At 37.4% G+C, this 21,778-nt stretch overlaps 1 protein-coding gene across 4 annotated transcripts in view; it reads left to right on the forward strand.

Moving 5' to 3' along the window:
- Window positions 1-21,778, forward strand: part of RNGTT (RNA guanylyltransferase and 5'-phosphatase) — a 189,228-nt gene that overhangs the window by 43,708 nt on the left and 123,742 nt on the right. For all 4 annotated transcript variants that reach the window (XM_040597832.1, XM_040597834.1, XM_040597831.1 and 1 more), the window contains 2 exons: window positions 8,507-8,642; window positions 15,099-15,170. In XM_040597832.1, coding sequence (XP_040453766.1) covers window positions 8,507-8,642; window positions 15,099-15,170 — 208 coding nt within the window. The remainder of the gene's footprint in view (window positions 1-8,506; window positions 8,643-15,098; window positions 15,171-21,778) is intronic.

Raw genomic sequence — 21,778 nt, forward strand, 5'->3', positions numbered from 1 at the left:
GAGGTATTTAGAAGAGGTGCAGATGTGGTGCTTAGGGACGTGGTTTAGTGGCAGACTTGGCAATGCTAGTTTAATGGTTGGACTTGATGAGATCTTGAAGGTCTTTTCCAATCTAAATGATTCTATGAATATTGAAATTAAGCACAGCCCTTTCATTGTGCTATTTGAGGTAATCAATAAGACAAGACAGTGTTTTTTTTTTCCATAGTAGCATCAAGTCAGGACAGCAGTAGCTTGAACAAGCTTGATGAAGCTCGGTATTGGGAACCTTCTACTTTCTTAGGAAATTGGACATTGGCATAGCAAATATGCTGGGATAACTTTCTTGACAGTAACATGAGCATTGGAAAGCATTCATTGTTTAGGAGGGAGCAAAATAAGGTCTGAGGGATAACATTGTTTTCATAATAGCTGAAGGATAAAAGAATGTTACGGAGTTCAGGTTTTCAAAAAATCACTACAGGATTGTTAAGGTAAACTTCTGGGCTACTGCTGAATCTGTTGCAGATACTCAACCTAATCAGAGTTGTCAGTATGAGAACACTTTAGCACTGAATGCAAGTTGAGTGTTTAGATCTCCACTGATGTAATAAGAGTTTAGCCCACACAGTTACTGAAGGCTCAGGAGCTTTTCCTGCTGAAGTGGACACCTTACAATTTCAAAACTTAATCAGAAGCTGAATTCTGCCCTGTTTTGAGAGTGAAGAATTGGTGGAGGATTTTGACCAGTGACAAATCCAGTTGCTTCTGAACATAATAAGAGGTATGTGACATACATTTACTTACTAAACAGCAACCCAGTAACACAGATTTTAGTACTGAGAAAAAAACCTTGATTGTAGAAGATATGTTTGGGTCATTGATGAAAAGGCTTTGCTTTAAACTTAGAAAATTATGATTGTAATTAGAGCTAAAAATAGATGGATAATGTAGGTTCTCTCTTTTAAAATGACAGATTTGGATAAATTAAGGGAAGTAATTAAGAGAATCAGGACTGAGTAACACACTATTCAGTATAGATGAGGAATGGCATTTCCTCTGAGTTCAGCCATTTTGGTAGGAGTTTGTATACCATATAAAGGGAAAATATTTTTTTTGACACGGGAATAGTGGTGGACCTCATGCTTCTGGACTGTGACAAAAATTTGGTTTATTATAGAGACAGGCTAATGAAAATTGCTAGAATTGTAAGATAGGTAAAGAATGGATTGAAAGAAAATGTCAGAGGATGATTTTGGAAGAAAATATATAGAAAGCCACAAGTGGAGATCTTGGGTATTAATTTTATATTGTCATTAAGAATTTTGAAACAGGAACCAAGTATGTTCTGACAAACAAATGAGGGAGACAAGCCACTGAATTCACTGAGGAGCAGAATAATAAAACTGGAAGGATATTTACATGTAGGAAATGCAAGGTCATGAATGAGAAGTACTGGAGCTGGAGGCTATTAATTGGGAATGACTGTCAGTCAGAATCTAAGAGGGTGTTTTGGTTAAAAATACTGGGGAGACTGTTGGTGGCAGAATTTAGCCTAGAAATACGCAAGAGAAATACAGAGTATCGGTATATTCAGAGGAGACTAACTTCCAAGGGCCTGCGTGTGTCATTTTTAAAAAATGTATTTAGAGTTTAGATTATCGAGTGAAATGCATAATTCTGCAGCTCCTTACGTGTTGCAGTGTTTCTCGCTGGCTGATATGCTTGTACTTGTGCAAATGAAAACGTGTGTGCAAGTTTGAAAATGGTATTTATGACAGAGCTGTCAGTGTACTGATTAAAAAGACACTGTTTTCCTTTCGTTTACACACTGAAAATAATATGAGTCTTCACAAAGTTCCTGTGTTAGGGTCCCTGTATCGAGGCTTTGTCATCCTTCAGGAGACATAGATTGAAGCAGCGACCATTGCCAGTAGCAATTAATATAAGAGAAGAAAGCAAGCTGAGCCTTCCCTATTTATTGGGACTTCAGGGTTTATTGCTCCATCTGCTACAGGCCGGTCTCAACCTCGGCTGATTTCAACTTACTCTAGATCCAGCTCAGCCCGAATTCAGGCAGGGACAGGGAACTGCAGCGGCTTCGTGACGCATGTAGGTGATCTGCTGTCAGTGGATAGAGGGCAGTCATTAATTTTCATTCTCCTGGCCTTTTCTACAGTGTTTGATGCATCTGGCCAGAAGCTGGTGCTGTCTTGCCAGGAGAGAGTGGCAGGGTCCAAAGTAAAGCGCTGAAGTGGCTTGGCCTTGTCCTAGTTGATCGATCTACAGAGCGGCAACACGCTCCTGATTTTGAAGTGTTGCCAATAATAAAAGGGAATAAAGAAATTAAAAATGATATCTGCAACAGGATTTCGTTGTTGCCTCTGCGTCAGCGAACATATTAGTGATGTTAATTGCTGTTCTGAGTTGGGTAATGCTTATTTGTGTGGGAGGGCAGTGATTTCACAAGACTGAATTCTGAGCTGAGTGTAATGAACTCCCCTGGGAATGGAGAGCTGCCATGTATTTTGTGCTTGGAGTTGATGATGGAATTTCTTACATTTTGCATTCTTTAATGTGATAATAAAGACACAAGCAGATTTAAAAAGGAAAAAAGAAGCGTCAAAGATGATAGCGTGTAGAAATAAATAATCTTCTTTAATATAGCCGTCTAAAGAAATACTGTGGGACAAAGAAAGCTCTTATAGGAGCTGAATTTTTAAGCTTCTGTAAAAAAAATATTTCTAATCCATTTGCCACTTGTAGATTTTTTTCAGAAAATTAATTTTGTGTTGAACTCAAACTCAAAAGCTGAGGTCTCAAATTTTGAAGAAGCTGTGCTGTATTTTTTTTAATTATACTTAAGGTTTTAAAACTCCTCTAAAGTACGAACTCAACATATGTAACCTTATTGCTAGGATAGTTGCTTGGATTTTGGCTGAGGGAACATAGGTATAGCACACAATAAAATTGAAGTCAGTGGCAAAAGTCCTGTGAACTTCTAGGAGTTCAGTTTCACCATAAATGTGGTTTGGCAGGCACTGTGCTGCATGTGACGTACTGTGTTGGGGAATATTTTCAAAGCCAGTTCTGTGAATCCTGGTAAGCTGGGAAAGAGGATAGATGCTTCATGCTCTAGTGGGTGCAGTACTGGATTTGGACCTTGGGAAACAAAGTTTTGTTCCTGTTCTTGACTCTGAATTGGCTGTAGTTGAAGAGAGACCAAGTACTTTGCCTTATTTTGCCTTAAATAATATTTTCCTGAAATGTACTTTCACATTTAATGGTGGAAAATACTAAACATCCACATAAAGGAGAAACCTCAGTTTTTAACTTAACCTTTTCAATGTAGCTTGTCAGCTTCAGAATTGTGTAAAAAAGAAAAACCCACCACCACCACCAAAACAAACTAAACTAAAAATGAAAGTTTAACAGAATAATTTTTCTAATATGTATTTTGGGCTCAGCTGATGTGGACTGCGTGAACAGGATATATGTGGAGGCAAATGAGCCTTTGAAACAGTTGCCTTTATTTGGGTATGCTAAAAATAATTGATTTCTGAAGAGAAAACTTCTCAAGATGATATTTGGTGGTTGACATTTTTTAAAGTTTAAAGGTTAAAGTTATTAATACTCTGGTAGGTGATTTGGAGATCTGCTTGTCTAATGCCAAGAGCTGTAACTCTTTGCTAATGAAATTTTCATCCTGTTTTCGGAATTATCGTGTTAATACCATAATTAAAATGAGATAATTTGGATCGTCCAATTAGAATTAATAACGGACCTTGCCTGGGGACCAGAAGTGAATGAAAAGTAGATTCTAATGAAACTTTACATTTTAATATTTCTATGCCTAGATATTTTATCTGCTTGTGAGATTAATCTGTGTGGACACCTTGACCCTTTAACTTGCTTGTCAGAACTTCTGTTGCAATGGAAACTGGCTGGTTTGTAGGGGTTGGATTAGCAGTTTGGGGAGATGATGTTTGTTGCTCAAACATGATTCTCCACTTTCATGTTGGTTATCAGAGGTGAATGAGCAGTTCTGATACTGCTTTTATTGCTCCTCCACTCTTGCTCTTTTATTCAGTTGTCTTGTTTTAAATTCAGATTAAGCCATCTGATACGGGACCATGTCATCTTTGTGTACTTGGACAGAATCTAATACAATGGGGCCTGCTTACTAACTGGAGCTTTGTGGTGCTTGCACAACATAGATAATTAGTAATAAATGTACAGCTATAATAGCAAGTGGTGTTCACAGTATGCAATACAGTTCATGAAAGTTAAGCGCCTATGTGCTGTTTTAATTCCTACTGAATGTATTTGAGAAATCATCATTGTTCTTTCTTTGCCTATGTGGTGTTGCCCAGAGGCAGTCTCTCTATTCTGGTGTAACTGCTTATGCTGCTAATACTTTAATTAACTTCTTAAAATGTAACTGGTCAGGGCACATCCAAAATAATATTCAGAAATGTACCGATCAGCAGTCTACAAGATTTCTCCAAGAAAGCTTGATGTGTCATCTGCAGAAAACTTAAAGCCTGATGTTAAACACATGAACTTAAGCTTTTTTGAGTTAAACAAACAAAAAACCCCAACCAACCAACCAACCAACCGACCTCCCTCGTTAATTAATAAATTCAGTTTCACCAAAACCTTGGCATGGTTACATATCTCTGTTGCTTCTTTCAAATTTTCAATGATCAGCTGCTCATAGAACATTTCTGATTGTCAGTCCATCCTTGACCAAATTTCTTCTGTCTTACAAAATTAGAATTTTGACGAATTCTGTTGTTTGGACCACATTCAAAGTCTCTTTTTAGGGGAGGTTGGGGGTGGTGTTTTTTAGGCTTTCAGCTTTAAAAAAAACAAAACCAACAACAAAAAAAAAAACCAAAAGCCCCCCAGAACAAAACAAAACCCTTTCAAAACAGATCTATCTGGGTCAGTCTGATGGCTTTCTCATGCAAAGAACTTGTTCAGCTTCTAAGTTAGGCAAATCTATTATCGTGAGAGCCATGACAAATGTATTTTACATACCATGATAAAGATATTTGCTGCCCTGAGACCAAATATTTTTTTTTGTTTTTGAAGTAAGCACTTTGCTTTTTCTCGGTAGCTTTCTAAAGTAAGATATAATTCTGATTCCTCGTGATCTTTGATAGGAAATCTTTTGCATGCAGTCGTAAGAATTGCCATTGTCCCTGTCATTTAGAATTTGCAGTATAAACAGCTGACAGTGACAAATTTTAAAACGAGAAAGACAAAAACCCATGGGAGAATAGATGTAACGTTAGTGCAGTGGTTTGAAAGAGAAAAAGAATCTCACCACTAGTGGTTAGTGGATATCCAGCTACAAACTGTTAAGTAAATTCCCATAGATTTTGTTTTGAGTGAAAGATCTAGGGAAAGGGGTGGTGTGTTAAGTCACAGTTTTGATGTCTGATTTTTGATGAAATCTTCTGTATGTTGTCAGAACCTGATGTTTTAGGTGGCTGAAAACAAAGTTTTTAACTCTTCGTGCTTTTGTGGGTTATTAATCAGAGCAGTTGTAAGATTTCTTAATGTACCACATTTGTAATGATGATGCAAGTATGTTTTCTTAAGTGCTAGATCTCTTGAAGCCTTAGATGCTGTTTCGTCATTGAAGCAAGTTACAGTGAAAGCACGTACTTAAACCAGCCATGATTATGGGATTGCAGAGATGGCCAATTAAGCTTATTTATAAATTAAGTGTAAAGTAGTGTGTATACTTTTTTTTATGTTAGTTGCACACCTCTTCTTCCCTCCCCGTGGTTTCTTTAACTTTTGAGAAAAACACAACATGCTCTTTGTTTTAGTTTTCGATTAATTTACATTGTTTGAAAATGAATGTTGTCTGTAGATTATTCTTGCTTCTGAAGAACCGGCGCCAAGTTATGTAGTTGAATGTGTATTGAATTATTTTTTTCATAAAGCATGTCATGTGTAGCTTTCAGCTCTCCTAATGTTGCATTGATTTAATCTACTCCCCCCGACTTTAGATTTTCTGCTCATATATGTCTTTTTTTTCCCAAGCTGATTTTTAACATCTTGAAGTACTCATCTTGTGTGTGGAGAAATGGTAGTTGAGCTGATACATACTGCATTATGATTATAGTCATAATACTGAAAGAAAGTATTTATTTAAGCTGCATGGGTAGTACTGTGCTCATGTAGTCAGATCTACTGATCTCTAGAGGTAGGATCCGTGGAGACAATAGGACAGCTGCCTGTGTAGAGAGCATTTGCCTGCAGGGTTTCTAGGGGATGCTCACTGTTTTGTTTTGACAGCAGAGATCTTGTGGGCATTACTTGTAAGAGCAATGGTGAATTTTAGAAATGACTACTGATAGCTTGTTATTTCTTCATCACCAGGACTTCCCAAGGAGGAATGAATGAATTATGAAAAGTACTGTTTTTTCCCCCCACATACATCCAAAGACTTACAAGTATGAAGAGTTGTGTGCTGAACAAGTCTTCAAAATATTCTTGCTTACTTTCAAAATATTCTGGTGTGGATGGTGAAGTTCCTGTAATCTTTTACTTTTAATCAAGTGTTTTCCTATTCTGTGCTATCAAGGAAACTGTAGTGCAGTCCAGATGGGTTAGCTGCTCTGGGAAGATTTGTGTCCCTTCCCCATTTATATCAGAGGCTATTCAAGAACATTAAATATTGTGAACTTTTAGAACCATTGAACTACCTTGACAGTTAGTGCTCCTAGTTTCTTCTCTTTTTGGGTTTCTGTGATTTTGACTTTTCTCAGTAGAACTTCTGTAATAACACTTGTGCTTTTAGCACAACTGTGTGCAAGGTGAAATGAAAGGATCAGTGAGAGAAAGCTCAGCTTAGGGTCATGCTCACAGTTTTGGTGGAGACCACCAGCATGGTTAGTTATGGCATGATTAGGCATAAGTTCAATTCCAGCAGCTCAGGTGGTAATTGGTAAAATTGACTTAACTCAGGTTTGACTGAGACGTCAAACTTGAACTTACTTTTGAGTCTTCATGTCAGCTTTGTCTCTTGTACGCTTATTTTTTGCACTGCTGTTAAGCCATGGTGTTTCCTGTCTGATCATTCAATCACATCTTGATAATTATATTGTTCTTTTCACTGGTGTTACTAAGTACAGCCACGTCTTGTTGGTTCCATAAAGGCACTTTTCTGGTCTTTTTTTGCTTTGCTTCTGAGACCCACAACAGTTTCTATCTTCCTTTACCATATCAGATTCAAGCTGCTAGTCCTCACTTTGAGCTGCTTGTGGTATTTGAATCATAGAGTGGTTCGGGTTGGAAGGGTCCGTAGAGATCATCTAGTTCCAACCCCCCTGCCATGGGCAGGGACACCTTCCACCTTCCACCAGACCAGGTTTCTCCAAGCCCCATCCAGCCTGGCCCTGAGCACTCCCAGGGATGGGGCACCCACAGCTGCTCTGGGCAGCCCTTGCCAGTGTCTCACCACCCTCACGGTGAAGGAATATGCTCAGGATCTTTATTACTTCTCATTCACTGCCAGGATGTTGAGTTGTTGCATCTGGCCTTTGATACAAGTTTCTGCTGAAATGTCTCCAGTTTATTTGCTCCACTCAGAAGGTGTGCTGTCCTAGGCTGCTGCACAAGTTTGAGAAGACCTTTGTCTGCACAGCTGCCTTGTTATTTTTCCTGAAACTCTACTTTAGTACTCTTCTTGCAAGGATCAAAGAAAACTTTACAAAGGTGACTCAAATGGTTACAGCTGTCATGCTATTTAGTATGTCTTCTGGGGTTTGTCTCTTTTCACTATTCTTTTTCTTTCTACTTGTTCACTGTTTTTTCTTGTATACAGAATGTTACCTCTGTGGAGAAGTCGTCTTTGGGATTCACACAGAGATGTCTAAATTAATGACATGAACACCCAAGTACCATCTTAACAGAAAGATATTTTTAGAAAATTCAGATCTCTGCAACTGAACGAAGCTCACAGTTGCTGATGATAGTGTAGTAACCTTTGGGGTTTTCTTTGTGTGTAATGTGAGAGGAAGGTACCTTGGCTAAATTAGTCAATGTTTTAATGAAAAGTGGCTCAGTAGTTGGCTGGGACTTTGCAATATTGTGTTGTCGAAAAGTGTTTCTTTTGAATGAAACTCTGCAGAGTCATACCGGGCAAAAGTCTGGTCCACTTAATAAAGGAAAAACTGGAGTAAAAGGTCTTTTAGCTGAGCCTAGCTGAATTAGCCTAATATATTTCTTACAGCTTTAAAACTCCTGTTATTTTTAATTGATCTTCAGGCATCAGATTTTATTTGGACACAGCAACGTTCTTATGTATTCTGAACTTTTATTTTTGATTTTTTTGGTGATAATTGCATAGAACTAAATTATCTGCTTTCATGAAGCAATAGGGTTAAACTTCTACCTGTAAACAATTCTAAAATGCTTTTTATTTTTTAGCACTTAATGTAAATCAAATCAGTAGAGATTTAGAGGCCATACCTTTAAGTATAATATCTTAACATTGCCTTTGCAGGTACATGATGCTGATTGATGGCAAGAATGAAGTTTATATGATTGATAGAGACAATTCGATTTTTCACGTATCTAATCTGGAATTTCCGTTTCGTAAAGATCTTCGCACACATCTAACAAACACTCTTCTGGATGGGGTAAGGAGCATATGGTACAATTGTTGTAACAATTTCAGTGCCCCCTGCTTTTGTGCGGAAACAGGGCCAGGTTTTTAGGCCTAGATCAGTGAATCATGGGATTTCAGGAGTCATAGATTTAGTCACTGGCTGAATGTGGGAATTCCACTTCAGAAGTTATTTGTTACCTACCGAATGGCAGTGATGACTGCTCTGGGGAGAGCTGTTTGTCTTTGACGTAAGTCAAGGTGTTGAGATGAGATTCTCTGAATATGAGAAAAGGTGTGAAGAGAATCTAAAGTATTGCAGAACCTCATCTCTTGCTACAGTTTTATATTTTGATACAGTAAACATGGTCAATTTGATCCAGTTAATGTAAATATTTCTAAAATCTGATAAAATTTTCATCATCTTCTGATAGATACTTGTGAATTGATGTCTTTGCTTCTGTCAACTTTATTTTTTACTGATCTGAATTATTGACTTAGAAATGAGTTAGTTATATTTGTTTAAGACTAAAACGTTTCTAAGTTATCATGCTAATTTAAATTATGTAAACTTGCTAGTGAACTAGTTGTAGTTAGTTGTAACCAGCTAATTAAGCTGGTTGTAAAACAAGCTATAAAACATCTCTATACATTGTTGTTTGGAGGCTGGCCTAGAGTATTCTTGGTAAACTTTTTCAGAACAGTAGCCACAAGAAATTATTCCTTTCTTGACCTTCCTATTTTACATGAGCAAAACAACTTCGTTAGCTCTTATGCTAAATACGTGTCAACGTAGACGAATGCAGTTTCCTATTATGTTTCAGTAGCACCGGAGGCTCTCTGCATTGCTGTAACTCTTGCTTGCCAAGGTACTGAATATCTGGGTTGATCTTCTGAAGCCTAATGCACCTTTCAGATATGGGAGACCATACTGTCATTGTTAACTTTCCTTTTTCAGGCCTTTGTTGTCGGTATCTTTCTTGAAATGTCACTTCTGTGAATGATCTGTCTTACCGAACACAGATTTACATGTGAAGCATGTATAAACTGAATCTGTGAGGGTAAATACCGCAATGAACAATGTACTGTCTCAGGGACAGAGAAGCAGATAATGGAATATATTCCACCACTTCTGCTTCACTGAAAAATTGTGATCATTATGCAAGAAATGCTGTGCTGTCAGCTCACAAGTGGTTGCACAGGCATGTCTGGTAGGAGCCTCTTCAGCGAGGCAACTTCCTAATGACATACATAATAATAATCTTAATGACATACATTAGGTTCCTTACTGTTGAGATAAAAAGCCTGGTACTATTTTTTTCACTGCTTTTCATAAGGCTCTTGAGAAAGTAATGGCTTGGCGGTGTCCGTGTGGTGCAATCCTAGGTGTTCTTCAGGGAAAATGCTGCTTTTTTATTTTTTATTTTTTCTGTGTGCATTTCAAAACAGATGATTTACTTAGGTTGGCTAATATGTACGTGGTGTGGAAGACAGGGATGCACATATATTGAGATACGTGCATAAATGTGGCTGTTGGGCATGGGAGAGGGGCTCTGATCTAGTTTTTTTTGTTTTTATAGTTTAAATCTCTTAAGAATAAATTAAATTCTCTCAGTTACCCCGGACACGATCTATAATTTCACTTAATTTGTTGTTTTGTAAAAGTTCGACTGTTACAGTGTATTTTAGGATTTCACTTTATTGGCATAAAATTAGTCTTACTGTGATCCCCGCCCCTCCCCCCCCCATTTTTTTCATGAAGTGGAAAACAATATTACATTAAATGCACAAGTATTGATTCAGTGAAGTACCTTGAGCGAAAACTAACACCTCTCAATGGGTAAATACATTTCATAGTACAGATTTCTGAATTTATTTAAGTGTGGTCAGTTAAAAACTGACTGATAGAATATTTTTCTTTTCAATTGAAGTTCCTTTCAACAGGTTTGAAAATAAAATTTGCTATTATTTGAAGCATCAAACAGCTTAACTTTGTAATTGAGGATTTGTTTAATGTTAGTGCCAAATGGTAATTTCCATGACTGTTCCTTTACTCTGGATATATGCATGATTTTTTTTTTTTTATCCATGGGAAGAAAAAATTGGCTTTTTTGTGTTAACATATTTTGCTAATTAGTACTGAAGGGCTGTTGAAGTTAATTCTTTAATTATAGGTTTAAGTAGTTCATACTTATTGCCCTTGAAGTAGCTTTCTCTCTTTCAGAGAATGAAAGTTTAGAATGAAGTGGCCCAGTTGGCATTGCTTTACAGTAAGCTTAAAAAGTATGAGAAAGGAGGAAAGAGAAAACAGAGATATAGGTGCCATGCAGCAAAACAACTACTGGTGTTAAGAATACAAAAGATTAGGTAGTGTCCCTTAACTATATTTAGAATGACAGTGTTTATAAAACTTTCATAAAGACAATTTCCATGGATTCAGTGATCTATTAACTTGCTTTAAGGCTTCTGGTGTAAGCCTTTCATGTGGTTGTCTTTGAGAATTTCAAATACATTTATAATTCACTTCAGGCTGAAATCACTTGCAAACGGTTCTTAGTATGATCAGTTACATCTTGGTGATGTAACTGTGATACTTTGTGCTCATCTCCAGCTTTTCATTTGTGATTGTTCTCCTGGCATGGAAGAAAGTTTTCTGCAAAGCTCATTAAAGCTTATTTGAATTTTACCTACAGGTGACTAGAATAATATGAAATATTCCTTTAGAAGCCAACTGTTTTGTATCCCTACTGCTATCTGAGGGACTGCATAGGTATTTGTTCAAGTGTTATGGCTGTCATGCAAGAAAACGAATTAGTTATTTTGAGGAACTCTCTTGGCATTCTGCTTAGCTTTAAAACAGTTGAGCAGAAAATGCAGAAGCATTCTTAGGCTGGAAGTACTTCCTACAGTTTTAATACAATTTTGTATATATTTTATTTATACATAAAATATTGCTCATACTTGAATACAAGGACTCCAGAAGCGGAGAGTGAGATTGAGACTGATCCGTGTTTTTGTTTCAGTACAGACTTCGCTTATTTGTAAGCTCTCTCAGAAATGGCATAACTTAACTTTTTGAGTTATCAGAGGCTGGTACTTTATGCAAAAATAAAAATAAACCCAAACCAAATAAAGCTCTCTTAATCCCTGAAATACAGCAGTGACTAGAGTTGCAAGGTAATGCACAGGAGGAAAAGGAACAAAAAGATGTATGATTAGATCCGATTCCATACTTTGTGTCAACAAAGAATATATTCTGCAAGTGGCTGATAAAGTGAGATCCTTTGCTTTATGATTAAATTTTGGATTATTTTAAGTCCAAGTTGCTTGCTGGATATGGGGGTGGGGTGGGGAAGTCCATGAGCTGTCAGTCCAGCATTGTTCTTTTGGTACTTGTTCAGCTAAAAGCTCTTAGTACAGTTGCTGTTTCTAATATTCTGTAAGGCTGTTCTTTGCAGCACCACATGATTGAGAAAAGGACGTTAACACCAGTGCAGTTTTGCCAGATTACATTGAAGAAACTGGCCGTTTTCTGCAAGCCCACAGGTTAAGCTAATACTTAACCTACCAGCTAATGCACAGGTGTTAAAGATCATACTTACTAGCAGTGGTAATTTAAAAACACACAATAGTGGCTGTAAATATTCCTGGGGTGTATAAAAGGCAATGCATAGATGCAGGTGCATCTTATGGATACTTGTGTTCTAGTATGTCATGTGTGTGGTTTTGGGTTTAAGATGTAGTTATCTAAAAATTGGCATAAATATAGCCTTATAATACCAGGTTATTACTCAGATCAGAATGGGCGAGTTTGAATGTGATCAGTTCTCAAGTACTACGTTTTCCTAACAGTCTCTGAACTTCAAGGTCTATTCCTTGAAGTATTCTTCAATTCTCATAATTTCAAGGAATATTCTGAAATCCGACTGTTAAATAATGATGTGTTAGAGTCTTTCTAATCTGAATCATTCTTACGACCACTTTAGAGCTGCCTTGTGACAGTTGTATTTGCGTTAACTAATGGAGCAGTGAATGTTGTTGTCATGATGGAGATGAGCAGTGTAGGAATTTGTCATGTCTACTTCTAAGGCATATTGTGCTATTGTTTATTTGCTGTAGTAGCTGGGATTTCAGTCAGGACGTGAAAAGAGAGCAAGAGGCATGGGAGGAAGAAAAGAAGTGAGGATGTGAGGAAAAGAGGCTAGTTTGACCAGTAATAGTATCAAAAATGTTTGTACATGTCTGAAGTAGAGAAAAAGTTTCTTTATAAAATTAATTCTGTTTTAAAACTGAACGTACCAGAGAAAGTTTAAAAATCATTCTTGATCCTCTTGGCTATATTTTATAATTCTTCTTGAACTGAATATTCAGAGATTCAGGTTTTGAGAATGAGGCATAAAATCTTGTAATACCAGGCATGGAAATGTTTTCAGGGTTTTGCATACAAATTTTAGCTCTGCATCAAAGCTGAGGCTCTGAATATACATGCTGAGGAAATGAGTCCTGAAATACGTGTTCAGTTAAATGTATTTTAAAAAACTGTTTCACTTGCTACTGTGATTGAAACTTCAAAGAAATGCAGTAGCATTCTTTTGTTTCTGCTGTACTTTGTTACTCAATTCACCTGATTACTATCAGGAATTCTGGGTGGGTTTTCTACTCTCCACCCCAATTATAGACTTACACATGCTTTTAACTTTGAACATCACGCTTTCTTTCTCTTCTAGGGTGTACCTACTCCATCTGTTCTTGCAGTTAGTTATTGTCAAAGAAGGCATTGCAGTGTTGCATCTGCTGTTCCTTTGACAGTACACTCACCAGTATCTTGCCTAAATACGGGAAAGTAACAGAATGGCATTTGTTACATCACTTCTGTGTAGACATTTTGCAAAAGTTATGTGACAGTACCTGTGACTAAATGATTTTTAGAGTTAAGAATAAGATATTTTAATGTTACAAAGGAATATTTTTCATTCTTTTTTTTTTAATTTTTAATTTTTCTTAATTATGTGGAAGGATGTGTAAGGTCACTCGAGGTAGTCATTCACAACACCTGTGAATACTGCATGTGGCTGTGAAAGCCTGATCTCCATATCAGTATTGTGTTCACAGAGGATGAGATACTAGAATATTAAGTAAGCAACTTTTAGTTCCCAGGGTGTTTTGAGAACAAGTAGTTAATGTATTCTAGTTTAGTTTTAAATGTTTCAAGCTTGGTGTTTGCTTTAAAGTAAATCTATGTTTTTACAACTGCTTGCTTATTTTTAAAAGCCAAATGCAATTAAGTACTAGGTACAAATCAAGAAGCTTGGTATGTGCAGAGACAGAAAATCAGTCTTATTTGAGACTCTTGTTTGAGTTTACTTTGTAGAAGTTAAGTATTCTAACAAAGTTAAAAGTGCTACTGACCTAGCAAGAAACAAAGACAACAAAATTGAGTTGATGTAAGATTCTCTTTTGAGTAATTTTTGAGCTCACAATTTTGTTTTCATTATGGTATAGTGAAATATTTTCACCTTTTCCAATTGTTTTCTCTTACATGAGTGAATTTGGAATTTTAACTTTATATTGCCAGCAAAAAATCCTTAGCTGGCACAACTAACTTAATAGCCAAGAACTGGGTGAGGGAAGGGAGAAAATTGATTGTGTTTAGAGAAGTAAATATTTCAGTTGTCTGTGAAAAAGGGCTGCCAATGGGTTGATTGTTACCATTTTCAATCATGACTAATCTATGGGAAACTAAACATTCTGTTTACTTTATCACCAGCATGTAAGATGTATATATTTTTGTATGTAACATTAAGTTCAGGAAACACTTTGTGTTTGGATGTTGATTGTTAATAGTCTTCTAGCTGACAAACTTTCAAGATGATTTATCAGTATATATTGGTATTATTATATATTATGTAGCATATATTAGCTGATTTGATGTGATACAGATGGTACCTGTGATATTTCCACTTGAAGGAACCCTACTGTTCAGTCACAATGCAACATTCCAAGTAAATTGCAGTTGTCACTGCTGCCTAGGATGCTGTTAACATGAAAAGATCCAACCTAGAGCACAGAAAATGGATGTGAATGCTTGTTCTTTTATTTCCTTACTGTTGTACTACTTACTGTAGGTGAGATTTCCGAAAGTGCTTGGTTGGCTTAGGATTGCAGTTCTTACTGAGGTTTCTAAAACCTCGTTATTTACTCAAGAAAGGTAGTGATTTTGAAAGCTGTGGGGGAAACTAATGTATAAATATTGCAGATCAGAATGTGGAGCCTTCGTACAGCTTCTTGGCTTCTTATTGAATGCTTCATGAGAGATATTTAAGGCATACTATTATTTTTATAATCTTGGCCTATTGTAAATTTTTTTCATAATAAAGATGTGGCCAGTGTTTGATTGCATCACACTTACAGGTACGTGCACTAAGAATAGGTGTGTTGACATTCTTCTGTATTCTCTAAATAAATGTAAATGTAATCTCTTTTCTTAAAGGAAATGATCATCGACAAGGTTAATGGACAGGTTGTCCCTCGGTACTTGATATATGACATTATCAAGTTTAATGTAAGTACTTTCAGTTTTATTGCTTTTATCATTGGTTATTAATTCTCATTTCTGTTTTAATCTTATTTGTGTAAGTAAGAGCTTCAGAGTAAATTTGAGCACCAAAAGTGTTTGGGTATTTTGTAACTTGTTAACAAGCAATTCATCAGAGTTAAGGTTGAAAGCAGCGATGGCATTTGTCTTCCCAAATTTGTTGATTTGTTTCCACCTGCTCAAGAAAAGACGGTGGTTTGAAACAGTCCACTAAACACTGTTGGAAAATTTCTGATTTCTAGAGCATGTTTGAACTATTTAGGCAGTGAAATTGAGAGGGGATGGAGAAGTTAGCCTGTAAGTGGTGTATTTGTTAGCAAGTATCACAGTGCTGCTCGTTGGGCTGCTCCATCATCTCTTTTTCAGATTTCTCTGTGAAACCAGGCGGCTGGTAATCTGTTAAGTCTCAAAAGCAGGCTTTCCTGTTTACACTGGCTGTAGTGCAAATATGTAACAAAGAAATACCTTATGGAAGCTGTGGAAAAGGAGAAGCCTTTGTTGACAGCCAGGGATAAAGTCTTCGTGATCACAAGAAAGAGCTGTTAAACAGTACAGAAAATAGGAAGCTTTTTTCTTTAAAGCAGCTTTCAAATATAGTCAAGGTTTGAACGTCACCAAAGGGCTCTTGTATGTTATCTTTCATAGATATTTTTTTTTAATTTCTTGTATTTTTCCCCCCAAAATCATATGTGCGGAAATCGAAGTTCTTCAGAGGTCTTATGGCAGTGTATCCTACTGAAGCTGATTTGAAGAACTAACCTTGACAATGTGATCCGCTTGTTAGCTCTTATTATCAAATAAAATTTCTAGTGATTTTTCTGTTATGTCTGAGGGAAAGAAAATGTCTTTCAGGAAGGATGAATTTAACTATACATGTCTTTTGAAAGCAATATTTAAAAGAATTTTGTGAATACAGCATGTACTGTTTTTTGCTGAGTTAGTGTTAAATTTCATCACAGTAGCTAGTACGGGGCTATGTTTTGGATTCGGGGCTATGTTTTGGATTTGGGGCTATGTTTTGATTCGTGCCGGAAACAGCGCTGATAACTCCGGGATGTTTTAGCTGTGGCTGAGCGGTGCTTGCACAGAGCCGAGGCCTTTTCTGCTCCTCACTGCGCCCCAGCCGCGACCGGGCTGGGGGGGCACAAGGAGCTGGGAGGGGGCACGGCCGGGGCAGCTGACCCCAGCTGACCAAAGGGATGTCCCATACCACATGGCGCCACGCTCAGCATATAAAGCTGGGGGAGAAGGAGGAAGGGGGAACGTGCGGAGTGATGGCGTTTGTCTTCCCAAGTACCTGTCACACACGACGGAGCCCGGCTTTCCTGGGGATGGCTGAACACCTGGTGCCAGGGGAAGTGGTGAATGAATTCCTTGTTCTGCTTTGCTTGCCTGCGTGGCTTCTGCTTTACCTGTTAAACTGTCTTTATCTCAACCTGTGACTTTTCTCACTTCCCCTGTCCCATTGTAGGGGGAGTGAGCGAGTGACTGCATGAGGCTTAGCTACCTACTGCAGTTAAACCACAACAATGTGTTTAGATTTCACTAGACCTGTGACTAAATAGCCTATGGAAAAACACTCCAGTATCTGTTAATGCTTCTGGAAAAACAAAGTTATTGTTTCAGTGCTCCTAATGGGACAAACAGTGTTAGTAAACCACTAGTGGTTTTTAGTGCATTTCAGATTTCCTAAACTACCGATGACCCTTCCAGACCTGGGTGAGATACTACTCAGCTCAAGTAGGCCATTCAGTGTAAGTGGGAAGTACAACCGTAGGCATGGTACTAGTCACCAAAAAGGACATCGATATTCTCGGGAGTGTAGTCACACTGTGACTTAGGACAGTTGCTTTTGAAAGTAATAGTTTGTGGGGAATAGAAGTTAGATCAGGAGTAGAAGCTTTTTGTTAACTCATTTTAATTCTGCGTCTTGATGACGTTTTCTTTAACCTTTTCTGAAAAGTAGGTGTTAGTTTCCTGGATCCCTCTTATGACTGGGAATTTTCAGTATGCAAAAATTCTTTGTATGCTTCTAAAAAAATATGATCTTCTATAACTACTCCTGGGTTCTCATTTTTCCTTTACATTTTCTTACCTGTTCCTCTGCCTGTGATTCTGTGTTTTATTTGCCTTCATGTCTTTCCTTGTCTCTGCTCTCACTTTGTGTCTAACCTGATATTCACTGCTGTTACTCTCCTTTTGAAAAATAAATGTAAGTAGTATATTGTCTTCTTCTCTTAGTTTGGTATGTACATGTACTGCCCCAGCAAAATAACACTTTCTGAAAGTCATTATTATTTTGGTTAAACATTTTTGGGGTGGAGGGGGAGGAAACCCTCATTTGTAGCAAAGTGTCCAGACTTAATGTGAAGAATCCCACTTGCCAAGTAGGAAAAATGGTCAGAGGGTTTCCAGAGGATTGGTAAGGTTTAGGAAAAGTTTTCTCTTGAGCAGAGCTGTAAATGCTTTAAAGCTTGTTTGTGGTTGGTTGTTTTTTAAATGCACTGGGAACAAGAGAGAGGAGTTAGTTACTACTTAATACTACTTTAATGTCAAGGGCAAACTAAAATAATGTTATCCATGTGAGTACAAGGAGGGCTTCAGCTGCAAGAAGTCCTTAACAATGGTCCTACTATAAAGACTAAAAAGCACAGTGTTTTTTAGGTTACTTTTAGAAACTTACAAAACTGGGCACCTGAGGATGTTTGTCTTGGCAGGAAATGATCAACAGAATTCTATCACTGAGAAGTAAATGTATTAAAAACTTGTGATTTGCAAGAAGTAAATTCCTTTTAAAGTTTTGTAGGCTAGATTTGTGTAAATTTTCCTAGCTAAGGTTCAAATCAAATAATTACACAAAACATCATTCCTGTTGAAAAATGAAACATTCCCCTCTTCTGAAACAACCTCCCACTCCAAAAAAAAACCCACACCAACACCTCAAAGCAACCTGCCAGACAGTTATATGAGGTGCTCTGTAATTCGACATTGCTCCTTTCGATCTTGAAAGTAGTTGTGTCTCCTGGAGATGAATGGTGGAGTAACTGTACTCGCTGTCTGTCATGTGAGTTACAAGATTTCCAACATGTCCCCTGTCTCATCCCCACAGTGACTTGGCATACTCTGCTGTTAGAGATGTGACATTGCAGCTGGGGAAATGTGAATGCAAACCCTGTTAGAAAAACGCCTTTGCTCAGGCAAACCGCATGTTTTAGTCAGGTCTAGTGAACAGAGATATTTTCATCTGACCTTATTCTCAAATGCTCAACCTATTTTGCTAGTTCAGTGTTACAAAGTTTTCTGGCTTTGTCAGTATATTCCTTCTGAAATACTGCATTCACAAATTCCACATTAAGTCCCAAAGACTTATGTGCACTATTAATACTGTTGAGAATTTGTGTGCTAGGATGACCAGCACTAACACAAAAATATAGAAGTTAGTACTAAAATATTATATAGCTTTTGACAATGCACCATGTATTTATAGTAAGATATATGTCAACTTATGCCCCTCAGAATGGCTGTATATTTACAGTGGAAACTGTTAACATGTATACAGAGAAACTGTGGAATTAAATTCTAGATCATAACAAAATAATGTCATATAATATTTCTAAATGTCATTTACTGTAATATCACTTTGAACTATTCTCAGTATTTTTGGCCAGCATTATTGTCATGTTTCAAAATTGCAGTGTACTCCATTTTTGTATTTATTTTGGTTCTACGTTATCTTTGTTTTACAGGGCTAAATAGTGTTAAAATTCATGTTTAGAAGTGTAGTAGTTGAGACAGGGCAACCTTGTCTCAGTTATATGCTGTATTTCTCTGGCTTTTAACGAAGGGACTTGTAAGACTGAAGACCGATACCTAAATGAAGCCCAAATTACTTAGCTTGGCTTCTCTGTGTCTAAGTTAACTAAATACCACGAGCGCTGTTGCCTTTTATGAGCAGAAATTGTGAGAGGGTACATTTATTCTTAAAAGCTCAGCCTAAACCCCAAAGAACCTAATCTGTAAATAGTTGTGTCCAATTTGTCCCTTGCAGCACTGGCGTTTGACAGGTTAAGTGTTTGAGAGACCAACATCGATCTGAGATTTAAGAGAAGTAGTGGTCTGCTAGTAACAGATCATCTGGGAGTAAAAGTAATTGTTTTCATTTGATGTACAATACTGTGATTTTGGGAGAACGTCGTGAAATCACGGAGTTGAGTGTCTCAGTACGTCATGGCATCTTTCTTCAGACTTAGTCAGGATTTCACCTGAGTATGACCCAGAAGAGGTAAGGAAGTCACCTTAAAGAAGGGTGATGTGTTCATCAGGAGAGAATGGTAACAGAAGCTTAACAGTGGGTAGAGGCTATAAAAAGGAAAATGAGAGAAAGTGAGTGGGCAAAGACTTAAGTTTCACAAATTTTCATCCACATTATTATCAGTGACTCTTATTGTTACTTAGCTTTTTGATTTTGCTGTGGTGTATCAGGAATAAACTACAGCAGCCTTCTAGAAAGAACGTTCGAAACTAAGAGAATAGACTGGTTGAAATATGTAGTTTGTGTTTGGCTCTAAATGTCTGCATGGGAAAAGTCTTAGGAAGAAGAAGAAGAGTTTCAGTGATTGGGAGAGACCTATACTGGAGTTTTTAGGGAAAACATGGAAATAATCTATCTTGGCTGTTTTTTTCCATGATAAATTTTGTATTGTATTGAATTCTGATGTTTATCACCTCTAGCTGCTGCAAAAGTCAGTCAGGGATGCTGATGTAACCCTTAGATTAATTTCTTTTAATCACTGTTTCTGTGGCATCTAGTTTCTAGAAGCTTGTGGTAACACATCTCATTGTGTTACAAGAGATGCCTATGTCAAGAAAAACAAGTGATTCTTCATGAGATTAAAAAAAGATCTTTATTGTCATTTTTTCAGTCTGAATCATGATGTTGATTATTATTAACAGCAACTCAAAATGCGACATTGCTGTCTCACTGATTTCATTTCATATGCTAAAAGGAGATTCATAGAAAGGAAGCTATATCCTAGTGAAATCAGGCCACCTTCGGACCTCAACTCTGAGGAGACACAGAGCAATCTCTGCTTTTTCTTTTCTGCTTCATTTGGCTCAAAGTATATAAAATCATCTCAAAGCCTCTTTCTGAGAGGCTGCATACGCATATACTAATAAATGAAGCTGTGCAAAGGGCAGGATCCTGCTACTGAAAGTTTATCCTCTTTTTAAGTAGTTAAAATGGTCCCTGACACAGTTTTGGCCCTGGCTGGCTATGGTGCCCTTGAGCAGTTCTCAAGAATAGTTTAAAGTTTAACGTTGCTCAGGGACCATTCTTATCAGTGTTCTGAGATGCCGTCACCTTCTTTTGGAGAGCGAGTGTATGTCTGTGGTCAGACAGCTGGTGGCTGCAGGGGCAGAGATGAGGCATTTGCTGTGGTGGTTCACCAGTGTAGATGCACCCAGAGTCTTCTAGTTCGCAGATTTGGGGCTCACCTCTCTGAAGTTCAGAAGGTGCTGTTCTGTGAAATGCCAGGTATTCTGCTGTTAATGTGCCTTTAGGGGCTTAGGACAGAGGACATGAAGGTTCTTTGCATTGAAAAGAGAGGGAATAAAGCAGAATAAAAAATAGTGGTATATCATGACATACAGCAGCGTTCCCTTCTGGAGGGTAAAAGAAGTTCCAAGAAGCTTGAAAACTAGTATGAAACTTCTACTTGTCTATGGAGAAGATGGCACCAATATAGGAAAGATGTCATTATCATGTGAAGTCACATTTGACATGTGAAATGTTTCTAGAAGTAGAAATCAGTTGCAACACTGTTTATCTTTTCTTACATCCTAAGTATTTTTTTTTTCTAAGAAGAGTCTTTTTCTTATTGGAAAATGACAAAATATTTCTTAAAAATGCATGTATATATTTGGCTTTTCATACTCTAATTGAAGGGTTCTGGTCCACGTTTATGTCACTAGCTATGTGTGCGCTCTGCACACATGAAATCTGGATTTTTCATATTCCTCTGAACATAAAAGGCTAATGGCACCCAATATTCCTTGCGGTGTTTAGTCTTATTAAGTACAGAGCTATATAATGCCTGGTACTCGTCACCTTCCTGATTTGCGTCGGCATGTAGCCGAGTTCATTATTACGGTAACTATAGCTGTATAACTAACTACCTCTTTCACCTGAATAGTGAATAAAAGGTTCGCGTTTGGTGGGTAATTCTAGTGAACAGAGGAAGGCAACAATAGAATAATTCACAGTCCCAGAGGCAAATACAAGCAAATTCAAATCCCTGTTCACCAGAAACAATCCACAAAAGAACATGTCTTCATTCTCCAGTCGCCTTTGAGACAGCTCTTCCTGAGAAGCCTTGTTCTGAGACAAGATCTTAGGTAATTCTCAATAATTACTTGTAGATGTATAGATACTAAACTTAGGCAACTATTTTTTTCCTTAGTTAAGTAATAAAAAGTAACACTGGCATAATGTAGGATCTAATTAATGCATTCTTAGCAAAGATGCTGAAAATGAATAGTATTTTCCTTTTCCTTTCTAACCCTGGCCTTTAAAT

Source organism: Falco naumanni, chromosome 6, assembly GCF_017639655.2.
Source record: "Falco naumanni isolate bFalNau1 chromosome 6, bFalNau1.pat, whole genome shotgun sequence".
Lineage (NCBI taxonomy): Eukaryota > Metazoa > Chordata > Aves > Falconiformes > Falconidae > Falco > Falco naumanni.